General features: G+C 38.3%; 2 protein-coding genes across 2 annotated transcripts; both read right to left on the reverse strand.

Moving 5' to 3' along the window:
- Positions 1 to 1,515: 1,515 nt before the first annotated feature.
- LOC128357634 (solute carrier family 26 member 9-like) lies at positions 1,516 to 9,468 on the reverse strand. The gene is made up of 21 exons (XM_053318000.1): positions 9,344 to 9,468; positions 8,988 to 9,127; positions 8,712 to 8,822; positions 8,382 to 8,557; positions 8,129 to 8,293; positions 7,877 to 8,029; positions 7,670 to 7,752; positions 7,423 to 7,570; positions 7,226 to 7,339; positions 7,014 to 7,091; positions 6,801 to 6,896; positions 6,597 to 6,703; positions 6,414 to 6,483; positions 6,230 to 6,322; positions 5,980 to 6,123; positions 4,811 to 5,050; positions 4,235 to 4,289; positions 3,877 to 4,013; positions 2,076 to 2,135; positions 1,713 to 1,788; positions 1,516 to 1,583 (listed from the first exon to the last, which is right to left on the reverse strand). Exons 1-21 carry the CDS (start codon positions 9,466 to 9,468, stop codon positions 1,516 to 1,518), a joined length of 2,439 nt encoding a protein of 812 aa, XP_053173975.1.
- Positions 9,469 to 11,054: 1,586 nt separating this feature from the next.
- On the reverse strand, positions 11,055 to 13,828 carry slc48a1a (solute carrier family 48 member 1a). Its single transcript, XM_053317336.1, has 3 exons — positions 13,382 to 13,828; positions 12,553 to 12,720; positions 11,055 to 12,437 (listed from the first exon to the last, which is right to left on the reverse strand). The coding sequence occupies exons 1-3, from the start codon at positions 13,509 to 13,511 to the stop codon at positions 12,301 to 12,303; spliced, it is 435 nt and encodes a 144-aa protein (XP_053173311.1). The 5' UTR covers positions 13,512 to 13,828; the 3' UTR covers positions 11,055 to 12,300.
- Between the last annotated feature and the right edge of the window lie 953 nt (positions 13,829 to 14,781).

Raw genomic sequence — 14,781 nt, forward strand, 5'->3', positions numbered from 1 at the left:
CCATCATGGTCAATGAATGTGCAAGGGGTGTAAAATTAATTTTTATGTGAACTTGTAATTACAGGGATTGAGAAGCTAGTCCATTATAAAAGTATCTCATTTGAAAGAGGATTTAGCTAGAAGCATTTCATTTCATAGCTCAATGTAATCTTCATTTGACCTCCAGAAAGGTTAGCATTTTTTCTACCTATAGCATCACTGATAAGAGATAATTATATGGCACAATATCATAAAGGTAAAAAGTAAATAAATAAATAAAAGACGGTCAAATTAAAAAGCATAATAGGCCAAAGTTTATGATAGATTTGGATTAGTGAAAAGAGTCAAAGCAATACCATAACTTTAAATGTATTGAGTGCAGGGAGAGGTAAAGAGGCAGGGTAGTAACAAAAAACGCCACTGATCACTCATGAGTGGGTGTATTCCAGATGTGAGCCTGCAATTAAAGGTGCAGTCTCTGAAAAAGTGCCATTGAGTAAAACAACTGCACAATTTAAAAAGTGCTTCAACCTGCTAAACCTAACCCTAACCCTAACCCTAACCATAGTGTGTGTCTACTACATACTAATTATATACAGTATGTTCAATGTATCTAATTATCTGCACTTTTGCAGTTATAATGAGAGAAAATCAACATACTTAACAATTTTGTAGTAACATGGTAGGGATATAATACGTATGCCGATTGATTGATCTACACTGCAGTTTTGGACTTTTCTGCAATTTATGTATTATTAATAATTTAAGCTCCTGTATTTTCTGTATATTGCATTTTGGGCTTATAGTGGACATCAAGAGCATACTTTAAAAAAAAAAAACAACTCAAGTTCATTTTTTTTATACATTCAAACAATTAAAGACAAGAAAAGCAGGGCAGAGTGATATAATGCCTTATGCCTATGTGACAAATGGTGGTTAAGGTCTTTTTTGTTCAATTTAAAATTTATTAAATATAGGACTGAGCAAATAACTGCTAAAATCAGCCTGAAAACAAGAAAGATGAGAGTTGCAGGTGATGAAAATTAAAAACAAACACACAGATACACACAAACACAAACGTACACACATACACATTAAGTGATGAGAGACTCTCCCCGAGCTCCAAATTAAAGCTGATGGCCATAGAAACCTTGTAATCACTTGTGGTGCCAAATTGCTGCAGAGAGGAAGGAGAGCAGAGGAGCAGATGTGTGCCAGAATACCTTAGGATGATTTCTTAATAGCATCATAAATCCATTCATGCATCACAGGCATAACAACACGACTGTCAGCCTGCTGCTAGGCTACACACCGCAGGCCTTTAAGCACCTGCTACAATTCACACAAGTTAGTTGGCCCACATATTTCCCTTTGTCACAGTCACGTACAACTGGCAACAATTAGAGTTGTTATTTTGGTTATTGTAGCTTTATTCTGCCTCATGGAAAATGATTGAAACACTGGTCGTTAATGGAGTTTGCATGAAAACAATGCTATGAAACTGCTGATGCTACGTATTCCTCCTTTCATTCGAGTTTAGCCTATCTCAGTGTCTTGCCTCCACAGGGACATAGCCAGACTGCTCAGCTGGCTGTACCTCACAGCTGTGGCCATGCACACTCTCAGTTAATTACAGGACCACTTCTGTATGACTGCGCAGTCAGCAGGTTCACTTCACAGTTACTGCGAGGGGTGGGCAAACGGCCTCAGAGTTACCCTCATTATCTACTCACTTCTGACTTGTTGTTGGGGTCGTTTGTGCTGGTATGTAACACCCCCTGTCAGTGGAGTCAAGTACTGATTACTGTGCTCAAACACAAAGTAAAACATGCATTTGGATAATTGATAGTTAGCAAAGAGATTCAATATCAAGCCATTTTTTACTACAACATATTTCACTAAATTACAATGACACTGAAGATTATTGTTTGTATCTTCGGCATGTCTCTTCTGCCCGTCTTCACTTCAACAGCTGCCGTTCAAAACATTTCCTGTAAAAGTAAAACTACTCTTAGATATGTACGAATGGTTTCATGATAAATATAGGTTAGTAAGAAACATTTTGTGTTAGATTGTAAAGATAAACTTGTGTGCACCTGTTCCAGATCCTTCTCCTCATTAATGTTGAAGGCGAGTTCCTGCTTTGCTATCTCTTCCTGCAGCCAACAAAGTGAATGAGTGAGTCAAACATGCATGTACACAATGTGATGTTATTAACACTGACATGATTTTGCTCCCTATATAATAAAGACAGTGTTAGTAGAGAACTTTCTGTTTTGTCTGCAAGATGTTAGAAGCAGTCCATAGGTAAGGCAACTCTAAAGTGAGCTTTAAAATAATCATGTCCTGGAGGATAGAGTATCCATCAAATGTTAAAGTGCAGCTTTATTTCCCATTTGACACATACACAACATGCCTTAAAGTCACATGCAGATTAGACATTTAAAACAATAGTCAGACATCCATTTGTGCCTTTAAAGTGATAGTTCAGATTTTTTAAGTGTTAAGTGTTGTATGAAGTACTCATCCACAGTCAGTGTATTATCTGCTGTAGATTTGGGGTAGCATCCTGCCAGTTTGGTTGAAAGCACATGGAGTACCAGCACTGAAGCTAAGCAATGCACTGCTGTGGATGGGGCCAGCAGCAAAATGAAAAAATCTATTTTAAAAAAGGTCCACCTAAAAAAATCACTTTAAGTGTATCCTATACTTAGAATTTTCAGTGCTTTACTTTGCCACCAGACAGCCTTTTTCTTTGGCATCACATTCTCTCAACCATAAAACTTTACATTCCTATACATGCCACAGCAGCACTTTCTGACCCTAACAGCTGTCTGCTTCTCCAAACTGGGGGTTGGTGCCAACCCAAATCTACTGCAGATAATTCTCTGACTATGTGTAACTATCTCATACAATCCCACTTCAAAAAATCTGAACTATCCCTTATATATATATATATTTTACTTGTTGCAATCCTTCCTCCTGTTCATACTGACATACAGAGATACTTTCCCAACATTTCTTATTTACTGAAGCTGAAGTTTAAAGTTTATTTATTAAAGCTGTCATACGTACTTGAGGCTAAGCTGTATGAAGCTTCGGCACTCTGAGTTTATTAAATTAAGTGAGGATCCTCCAAAGTAACAGCCTTCTTAGTACACAATCCCCTCTTTATGTTTACCCACAGTGTGTCTGCTCTGAGTTGCTGTGGAAGGACAGTAACTCAAAAGGGAATGTCTAAAAAAAAATAGACATTGAATTGATTTGACTAACTCAGATTGCTGAAGGCTCATCAACTGCCTCAGCTAAAGTCTGTTTTTACACAGAAAAAATACTTTGAATTTAATCCCCCATTATTTGCATTGCAACTGCATTTAAAGGGACCTTGTAATGGCCATATGGACAGGAGGAATGATAGGAACCTGTCTATTTTTTAAAACAGACTTGTAAAAGGGTGAATCTATATTTTTTTAATGATGGTCAGTTTACCCTGAACCTATTAATTGTTACAAACTCCTATTGAAGACACTCTCTATCCTCTCTGATGCCTGAAAAAGTTAACCATGCTCATTAGGCAGTGAATAAGCAGAATAACAAAAGACAAAAAGACCAAAGTCAGACACACAGCATGAAATACAAATAATGACCTTTTGGTGTTGGTTGTTTACTGTGTCACAAAAAACTGTATAATATTTCTGTTTACCCTTCTTGAACCAGACAGGGTGACAAAAACTGTGGTAAAAAGAGGAATTTATTACTCAGAAAGTAAATCTTGCTTTTCTACTCCTCTTAATCTCTCCCTATATCCCTGACCTTAAAACCTTTAAACAGCAGGTTCGTATGTGATGTTAAGAAAAGGATCAGTATGATAACATTATTTTAAACAGTGGGGCCTACCTTTGTGGCCGCTCCCCTCTCTCCAGAGGTCTGCTGAGCAAACAGAACAGCATCGTGGACAGAGAGGAAGAGATTGCTGCGGGCAATATTGCCATCATCAAAAGCTCCTCCAGTTTCCAGTTCCTCATACACCTGGGCTGCAGGCGACAAGACAACAAATATCACACAAGAGCATGTACACAGTCATTTTACCAGATTACCATTTTGTCTCACTGGGAAATGAAAAATCAACACATACTATGACTCTATATGTACTCTCATTCTCCCAGCATCCTTCACAGACCTTATGGTCTCTGTTGCCATGCCTTGGGTTTACGATACCCAACAAGTATAAAATGCACTAAAGTCAATGTTTTACCTTGAACATTAGCCAGGTATAGTTTAATGCCCAGCATTGCGTAGTTTGAGTTCATCTGTGTGAGAAATTAAGGAAAGACATGTTGGAAAAACTGTGAATATATACATCCAATTCTCTCATATACGCCTAAAGGATCAAACCCTTGGATTCAAACTGAAATCAAATAAACCCTAATCAAAAAAGCTTGGCTTATTTTAACGCCAGCTAACATTAGCCATTCAGGTAAGCCAATGAAGCTGGTATGTGGGTTTTAGCTCATTTTACTATTAGCTTACACATGTCACTGAAAATTATTAAAATGACGAGAATGAAACAAGAAAACATAGCCTAGCCTAAATTATAGCCTATAAATGTTGTGTAGTACTAAACAAATTTTCACTTTTCTGTTAATGTGGCTCAGTTTTAGTTTAGCTTTCTTATTTTGAACAGTATCTCTGTCTTTGTTTCTTAGATAACCAGAGAAATGCTGCTTCTTGATGCTTGTAAGGAGCCCTGTAAAATGGTTCTATATTGATGTATTTAAAGTTCAAGATATATTCATTTGTTTCAACAGCGATCTGTAAATAAGCTTATAACCTTTGTCAATACTTTGATGCTCATAAGGTCTATGAAGCAAACCCCTGCCAGGTCCAGGATGAGGGTGTGGAAGGGCACGGGCTGGGACTCCAGTGTGACAGCAGTGGGGCTGGGTGGCTCTTGGTCAGGTGCCTGCTTGCCCAACTCAGTGTCACTACAGTGGAAGTTGACATAGCTGGTGGGAGGTTCAGTTTTGTTGGCACTGCCATCGTTCATATCAAAGTCATTTTGCAGTTCAAGCTGTGATATGGTCTAGATTCAGAGGAAATACATAACGAAGGTTTACAGAAAAGGTCACAAGTTGAATATCAGGAAATGTTTGAGCTCTATAAATTAATAACAAATATTGACAGTTGGAATTATGAGTGATCCTTTTATTCACAGGTTAACTATGTTGTGTTGTGAAGAAATTGCTCAAGTGAAATTGATGAAATGGCAAGTGGTTGTTGACTGGATATTACTGTAAATGATCAGGTAATTATTGAGTAAAATTGAAGCAGGGTTTTGGTTTGACTGGTAGTTTTATGGTAATAGTTAATAAGTGGTATACATAGTCCTCACAGGTACAGGGTCAGGCAGGTTGTTTATTATGTATATTGTACTGGAGGACCTGGCATAAGTATTGCTAATTGCTGAGGATTTTCCATTTGAATAACTTGTTGGCGTTTTTAACAGGTAATCCCCTTAGTTGTATGGTTTCATTTTAATATTCAGCATGTCATTGTTGTTGTTGCTATGTAACAGCCGCAGTCCCTGTAATGTAGCCAAGTAGCCTATTCTTAGTGTACTAAACCAACATCTTTGTCATTTCCACATTCGTCACCTTATAATAAACCAAGAGGTGTGGTAGTCACCACAATAGATATTTCCCCAAAACAAATGGTTGTTGTGGCGACTGCTAGAAATATTAGCATAGTTAACCCATAGTTACCTTTTCCTTTGCTGTATTACTTTCCCATGATCTTTGAAATAAGTACATTTTATGTAAATATTATAAGAAGACAGGGTAGGTACCAAAAATATCATCATAATTTCTGTTTTTATTGTTGATGCTGTTGTTTAATTATGCTTTGATTTCTTTCCTTTTTATTCTGGATTCATTTTCAGTCATTTCTTCACATGACTACATAGTTAAGAGCCTGTAAATGAATGGCTACCTGTGATCCCACCTGAGCCTTCATGTGAAACAAAGAGCTGGGTTTCCTCCTCCTTGTCTCCTTGTCCTTCTTCTTCTCCTCTTTCGCTTTTTCCTTCTGTTCTTTCTCTAAGAACTTCCGCCTGGCCAGGATTAGTTTGCCAGGGTCCAGCCCGGTCTAGACACAAATGCCACTGTGTAAACACTCGCACGGCACATGAAAACATTCATTCACACCTGGATAATCTTGACTGGTGATAGAAGAGGTCATTTGTTCACGGTACCTTTTTGATGACCTTCTGGCGAAATATTTCAGCATTCGCAAAGTAAAGTGGTGAGCAGTAGTTCACTATTTTCACACCAGTTACTGATTTGACCTGTGGGGTTATTACAAAGATGAGATGCAGTTCCCTTTCATTTTAGGTGTAATGAGAAGAAAAATACACAAAAAAGTTTTAGTTTTCATACCTTACTGTAGACCTTGGGGTTTTTGTAGATATCTGTGTCCATGATCTGAACCATTTCCGAACCATTGCGACTATGTGGGACACATTATAATAATGAGTAATACATTAATATATACCTTACAACTCTGCTGCATTGGGGTTTTTTTTGTTCCCAATAGAAACGTTCTACATGGATTTTACTTACAATTGTGTCTTGAATATCACAACCAGGATAGAAAAGCCCACTCCTATAGCAACTCCATATGGCAAGCTAAGAAAGAATGTGGCCAAGAATGACACAACCCACACACACTGGAAGAGAAAGTATAATAAAATAAGGGAATAGAATATGGACAAAAGAAATTATAATGTGCAGCAATATTGCATCCAAGGCATGGCTCTGACTTACACAGTCCAATTTGCTCTTCTTCCATAAGTAATAGGGATCAGATAGCTGCAGGAGAGTGTTCTTCAGGTTGACTGCAATCAAGGCTCCGAGCACTGACTAGAGAAACAAAGACAATATATGTTATTAATCATACCTAGATTTTTCTATTACATCTACTTCAATGTTTTGTATAATTTTTCAAGATGCTCGTTGCATGCATGTTTGTCCACGTACTTTGGGCAGCGGTTTCAGGAAGGCTCCCAGTGCCAGCATGGTAACCATGACAACCAGCATCACACATAGACTGGCAAACTATGAGAGGGCAGCAACAGAGGTGCAGCAGTTATCAGTTTGAGGTTTTCTTTTCTTTTCTTCATGACATTATACGCACAATTGGATCTCAGTGTTACAGTTAAAGTAACTTGGAAACGTAACACAGCACTCACCTGTGACGTACCCCCAGCACTATCAACAGCCAGGGTTACAGACAGGGCACAGCAGATCACATGGATCTTAAAAAAGGACCCGAGGAAATTGCTGCAGCCAAGAGCCAACATTTCCTGTGCAAGAATATGCATACAAAGTTTACAAAAGAGAGTCAAATACATATTTTTAACTTTCAAAAGAGACTCAGTTTTTCTACCTGGTTGGGATCCACATCATAGCCATGCTTGGCCGCCAGTGTCCTGCCCATGGCCAAGTTAATGACATACCCCACTATTGCCAAGGAGAAAGCTGTGCTCAACATATCATCCCACTGACTCACTGTTGGTAGGACTGGTACTGGGAATCTGGAAAATAGAGACTAAATTAAATACTAAAAAATGCACTGCATGAGTAATTTAAATGAATAAAGCCACCAATTCTCAATGCACTGATGTATGCTTTACCCCAAAGGGATATGTCCTACTATGTCCATATGATAGCGCTCAGGAAGATGCAGAGGGCCTGATATGGCTGTGGCCGCCACCACCTGTTCAGAACAGGAATCATTCAGTTGTGTTGACTTTGTACATTAGTTGACAGGAGTAATCAACAAAAGTAATAGCTAAAAAAAAATAATTTGCCTTCTTTTGTTATTTTCTGCTGTCACTTACAATGATGATCTCCATAGGTATAGGGAAGGGCAGCTTGTGGCGATAGCGGGCACTCAGCTCCTTCACGATAATCAGAACCACACTGCTGACCAGGGCAAATACTAACGAGGCTATGTTGGTATCAGGAAGGCCACATATAATATCTACAAGAGTCTGTACCAAAGGATCAAAGTTACACATTTAATGGGCAAACAATATTATCAAATTCTTTTGATGTTGTTTTTTTTATTACAATATGAAAGAGTCACTTACATATATGACAGCCAGTGGACCACTGTAAGGGGGCACTTTAATGCCAAAGATGTATTTGAGCACTGAGATGAGGATCTGCAATCCTGCAGCCGTCATGAAGCCTCTGACGAAGGATTCTGACAGATAAATAGCTACAAACCCAAACTGCATGAACCCAAATCCAATCTGCACAGACATAAGTAAGAAAATGTCATAAAATAGACATTTCTTTCAAATTTTACTTGAAAAGACTCAAATTTAGTGTTACGAGAACCTGAATGATTGCAGTGAGGCAGGCCAGGGTTGCAGAAATGTCCAGGCGAACCCCATTCATCCTGTCAATGTCCACTACTGTAGCATTAAGAGTGGCATTGAAATGACTGAAGTCCGTCTCTGGGGCCAGCCTAAGACACACGATTCCCACCATAATGCTGAGGACAGCGAAAGTACCTGCACACAGCAAATAGTACATCACATCTATTTTATTTGCCATATTGCAAACTGGGCAGAGTCAAGCTCAGTGCTGCTGATCTGCACTGTGTAGCTCTGGCAACTTATCACTGTCATCATACAAAATCGCTGTAGATAAATCACTCTGATTTACCTGGAACCATCTGGTGAGCAGTGCCCATGAGAAAATATGGAATGAGAGGGAAGAAAGAGGAATAGAGACCGTTGACAGGCGGGAGGTTTGCCAGGAGGGCGAACGCCATGCCTGGAAAGAAGAGAAACCTTTATTTAGCTGTCAAATAAATCATATTAGCATTTGGCATAAATACAGAATACAAAAAAAACATGTTAGAGCCAACACTACAGGAGCTAGCATCAGTCAGAGGGTAATATAAAGAAGGATCAGAGAGAGGGGAGAGGATTGGCTGACCTTGGGGAACCTGAATGGTGCCAGCGCTGACCCCGCTGATGACATCACACAGCAGGTTTTCTTTCACTTTGTACTTGGGAAGCCAGCGCAGTACAGGTAGATGTCTAAATAACAAGCCCTTCAGTCTCGGCGCAGAGCATCTGACAGAAACAAAAGAGAGTAAGTCTTTGTAGAGCTCAGTTTTTCTTGTTGTTCCTTTGAGAAAGTCCATAACACATGTTCAAACTTTGTATTGAGTCATAGCTACAAGGTTCTCCGCTGTTTGATCACAACACAAAGCTTGTCAAAGGTAGACTCTGTGTGATAGGAAGACATGTAGTTCGTGTTGACTGTGTGGCGAGATTGTAATTCTTTACCTGAAGAATTTCTTTACTTTCTCTCCAACTGGGAACTGTCGACTCTTTTTGTCAAACTCCTTGTCGAAGTCTGAGAGGTTATATGCCGGCCTGTCAGTCACATAACGTGGGCGGTCCTGATGCATGGCTATAGCATATTGAAACATATTAAGGCCATAAGAAATTATCTCTTGTCCTAAAGATGCAATTTAAGGAATAACATGTACATAAAATGACAATCCATCCGTATCCATCAGTCTAAGGCATGAGTATCATCTTTTATATTAAAACACTTGCTAATCAAGTCAAGGCAGAATCAGTATCATCTTACTTTAAAAGAACACTTAAAACAAATCTGCAAACTGGATGTTTCACCTTCATACAAAGCAAGATTTTAAAATTAATTCCAAGCCCATGTGATTTTACTTTTTTATGTCATGGAAACAAGGGGACCTTAAAGATTATGCTTATTGTTTTACATTTGTGTGACATACAGCACCAGTCAAACAATTTCCTCCTACAAGAGAATAGGAAGATTTGTCCAAACTATGGCCCAATGCTGCACGTCAAACGCAAGGGTGCAAGGTCCTAATCTAACCTTGGAGGATGAAGGATCAAGTCAGAGCAGAATCAATGTTATGCTAGTTCAACAGCATGCTTGAAACAAGTCTGCAAATTTGATGTTTCACCTTGATATTAAATTCAAGCCCATGTGAATTTACTTTTTTTTTCAAGTCATGGAAAAAAGGGGATCTTAAAGGTTGCACTTACTGTTTTACATTGAAGTGACATACAGTACCAGTCGAAAATTTTGAGACACTTTCTCATTCAAGGGAATAGGAAGGTGTGTGCAAACCTTTGACTGGTACTATACTTCAAGTTCAAGATCCTAATCTAACCTTGGAGGATGAAGGATCAGCCAACAGGTAGGTGGACTGCTAAAATATTTGAATAGCACCAGATAAACAACAGCACACACACAAGTTCACTTTGTCCTCAGTAGTCGTGAAGTGTGGATGCAGTAGAAAAGAAACTGACAATACTGTTCATGTAAATCTACCACATACAACATTTATAACAACAGTATAATACTAGAGGTGAAAAACACAGGAATTTTACTGTAGAGTGACCAAATGATCAAACTAGTATCTCAGTGTGAGACATGGTGTCTGGTAGCAACTATAGCAAGAAAAAAGTGTTTTTTATATTGTTAAGACTGAAGGCAGGACACAAGAACAAATAAGTGGCTATAAAGCTAGAGTAACAAAGATGTAACTTCAGTAACAAAAGAACACCTGCTGAGAATATATCACATATTTTCACACTCAGTCAACAATGTGCAAAAGTTCTGAACTGGTCAAAAATTGAACACATAAACTCCAAAGTCAGCATTATTTGTTTAAAAGTACTGACTTTGTATTAGTTAACGTTATCACAGCAACTCAGTTTAAGTCACAAAAATGGTACTGTACCTTATTGTTGGAGCACGTCTGCAGGCCTTTAGCTCAGATGTGTGCATTGCCCACTTGTTTGATTACTTATCAAGCAAAGCTCGACAGAGGGACCCTCTACACCTTCTGGGTGGAGCTTAACAAACTGAAAATCTTTGTCTTTTGAACAACTTTGGCACATGCAGCTTTGCTGGGAAACACAGTGGAATCACTTTAATGACTTATTTATTAGAGTGCGACTGTGTTTGTGTGTTTCAGACCAAGAAGACAAAGTGATGTAATTAACAATAAATGTATCTTTAATGGGTTCACTTTCTATATACATGTAACATCCTCACTTTCATTCTTTCGTCAACAAAAATACATTTTAACATGTTTTATGGCAAAAGGTCGACATAAGCTACAGCTGAAACAAAACCACTTACAAAGTCTAGTTAAACCTGACTCACACAAATCATATTGGCTAAAACATGATACATATCAATAGTGTATTTCAACATTAAAAAGGGTGAGAACATGATTTTTATTTTACCCCCATTGTATTGGGATTAGTGTGCAAAACAATGGCGTCAATATCAAAGACTAAAGTGCAAATATTTATCAAATCCATTTGTGTTTTTCTTTAAAGAGGAATGTTGCAATTTTTAGACTCTTGACAGTCAAAGCAAGTCTCCACCTGGTGGAACAAATTATGAACAGCACAAATTCCACAGGACTGCCTTTTCTTCAAGCACGATAGACAATTCAATCACTTTTTACGAAAACAAAAGTATGACTAGAGTGATCTTCTCCATGTACATTAAATGTTCTCTTTTTAAAAAATGTTTTTAAATGAGTGCAACTATTTAAATCTGCTTTAATTTTTTTCAAATATTTCCTCAAACTGCATCACTGATAATGAAAGGAGCTAACAGAGTGACTATGTGGACACTAAGACAGCAACTGTCTAGAGATATGAATATTCTGTGGTTCAGAATTACTAGGTAAAAGCTCATTTGGGGGGATAAAACAATCAAGCACTTCAACAAACACCATCAGCCTAGTATTAGCAGAGTGGCTTCCGGTAAAAGGTTTTAGTTTTGGTTCACAGGATTTCAGCTAGGCGAGTATTTTCACTTTCACTTTAAAAAATGATCATGAAGGTGGGGATTTCCAGATGTATGTTAGTTGTTTTAAGATTTAAACAATCCCAAGATAAAACCTGTCTGGAAACCACCTGCACCTTTCTTCATTAATGTCCTTGAGCAAACTTTTCAAAAGCAGTTCCAGTCTTCTGAGATTTAGACTCATGACTACTTACAGGGATATAATATGTGGGTCATTAAAAGTAGGAGAGCAGGTTACAATACAAATACAGAGCTTGTTAAGCAAGTGCAGCAAGTGCAACTCCATGTGTTAAAAGTCAGATGACTTTTTAATCTAAACATGTCTGCTTTTCCTCCTCTTTGTTGCAAAAGCTCTTTGACCAGCTCCTGCTGGCAGCCTAAACCCCTCAAAGTCCATCGTAGTCTATAAAATCAGTACAGACTAGAAATCGCTGAGGATGCTGATGTCTGCAAACTCCTGGCGGTACCTGTACGAGTACAAGGCCAGGAGGAAGGACCATTTAAGAGTCAGGAAGCTCCACACACAGGAGAGGTAGAGGCTCCTTGGGTCAGTTGGAGCTGTGGGACAGAAAGGCAGGGTATTTATTACTTGCAGCAGCAGCATTATATTTCATTGTGACACATATAAAACACTATTAAGTAGTAGCAGAAGTAAGAGTAGAAGGAGGATTACATTGTTTCTGTGTGATGGCCAGAGTTAGGAAGGTAATGAATGAAGCCACCGCCAAAACTGAGAAGAAGACACCAACAGCGATGAAGAACTTGAGGCCTTTGAGCCAGGTACGCCAGTAGTCCTGCAGGTACATGATGTGTGTAACAAGAGCCCAGAGTGCCAACACTCCTGTCAAAAAAGACAAGCAAACAAATCTTTAATAAGTATGTAAGGTGGCTAAATAAAAATGAGTTTAAATGTTTTAAATACAGCAGAAGATGCCACACTCACAGTAATCTATAGCTACTGTATAGTAACTGTTATACTGACAATTGGTCTATAATCCTGCTGGTAAGTATAAAATATAATAAAGTCACTTTTTTAACTTATATGTAAACGCAGAGAATGCATACAAATAAATGGAAGACCACAATTAAAAGTATATGAAATAAATACATGATAAAAGTCAGTGGCATTCACCAATGCCTAAATACCATGCTGAGGTAGGGGATAAGCTATAAATCTAGTCATATGCACAAGTGTGACTTTTATTAAGAGTATTTAACGAGCTCACATGAAACAAAACATCATTAATATTTAATTGTGACTCTTAATAATGTACTGTAAAAAAGAAAAAAAAAGGCAAGACTGAGCATAAATAAACTAACTAGACACAGAACAAACATGTTTATGATGTTGTGGTGTCGTTTGCATGTGAAGGCCTGTCTGCACTTGGATTAGGCAGCCTTAGATTAAATGCTACATGTGTATCATGTGGGGGAGAAAAAAGAAGCTACACATCATAACACTAATTAATATTCATAGTTAATATAAAGGTGTGTTAACATACCTGACAGGCCTCCCATAGCTGCTGTCCATGGTTGTTTATAAGCTATATTCCAGACCAAGAAAGCCGAGAGTCCCACCAGCGAGCCAAAGGTAGCATATCCTATGCTAATGGATATCCTGCTGATCCCCATTGTAAAATACGACTACTTCAACTTTAGTAATAGGTGTTAAGAGATAAAGGTGTGTTTTTTAAGAACAGGGACTAAGCTACATCACCAGCTTAGCACCATATTATGTAATATCCTTAACACAAACAGCAGACAGACGAAAACATAAATGTCCCCTCGACTGGACAACCAGGAGAACGACGCCCTTCAGTGTTAGTAAAACCTGCTTTAGAAATAGCTAATTACTCGGTTGTTTGGTGTGACTGCTCCAACTGACAAACACCGACGACACAATTTCGATTTCTAGCTTTAAAAAAGCAGCAACAAAAAAAACACCGACTGTTTATCTGGTAAGCACCGCAAAGATGATATGTTATAACCGAGATGATGCAACCATCGAGGCAAGAGGCTTCAGCTGATGTGGAAACATATCGGAGAGATCTGAATTATCCCGGTGTTATTTATCTCTACGTGAGCTTCACTGTTACACAACACCAGAAATACAAAATGTTGGGTGTTTCTGTCAGTAAAAAACTAATATTTCGGGTGTTAGTTTAACAACTTGCCGAAAAGTCATCTATCACTTGTACATGAGATATCTTTGTAGCGAGGAAACCTCCAGCTCACTGACACAGCGCCTCTAGTGGAGAAAAGAGGGATAGCTATTCTATACTTTAGAGCCTCTGCTAAAGCTGTTATGATCATGTGATACTTTGAGCTGTAAAATGAAGATTAGATAAGAGCATACATTGTTAGTTAAATAAAGACAATTGAGAGCTCATTGTGAAGTCGTGTCATTGTTTTTTTGTTTGTTTTTTGATCAGTCAAACAAAGTTGCAGTCATGAGGACATGCAGGCACAGGCCACCACATAATCATGTGGTCATTGTTATTGCAAACTGTCAGCTATAAAGCAATGGTTAACAAATAAACATAATAACGAATTTGTAAAGCAAAAATAAAATAAGGTTGCATCTACAAAGAAGACATTTACAAGGAAAGTGACTTTCCCTGCAGGAAACATTAAATCACAAGTTATTTACTCTGTGAAATGTATTTTTTCAGTGTCAGTTTATTTGTCTGTCTGTGAATAATATAAATGCACATAATGCAAAGCAATGAAATCTGTGCTGCAGCTTCAAAGGTTTCCGGTGGTTATATGCTGCTGCAAAGCAAGTAGGGTAGAAAACCACAGTTTGCTAGTGAATGGAAAGCAAAGACCCTATATAGTGATCCTGTATTCTCACACACACTCACACTCTCACTGCTGTAGCCCATGCCCTGGGGCGCCTTCT

Source organism: Scomber japonicus, chromosome 4 (genome assembly GCF_027409825.1).
Source record: "Scomber japonicus isolate fScoJap1 chromosome 4, fScoJap1.pri, whole genome shotgun sequence".
NCBI lineage: Eukaryota > Metazoa > Chordata > Actinopteri > Scombriformes > Scombridae > Scomber > Scomber japonicus.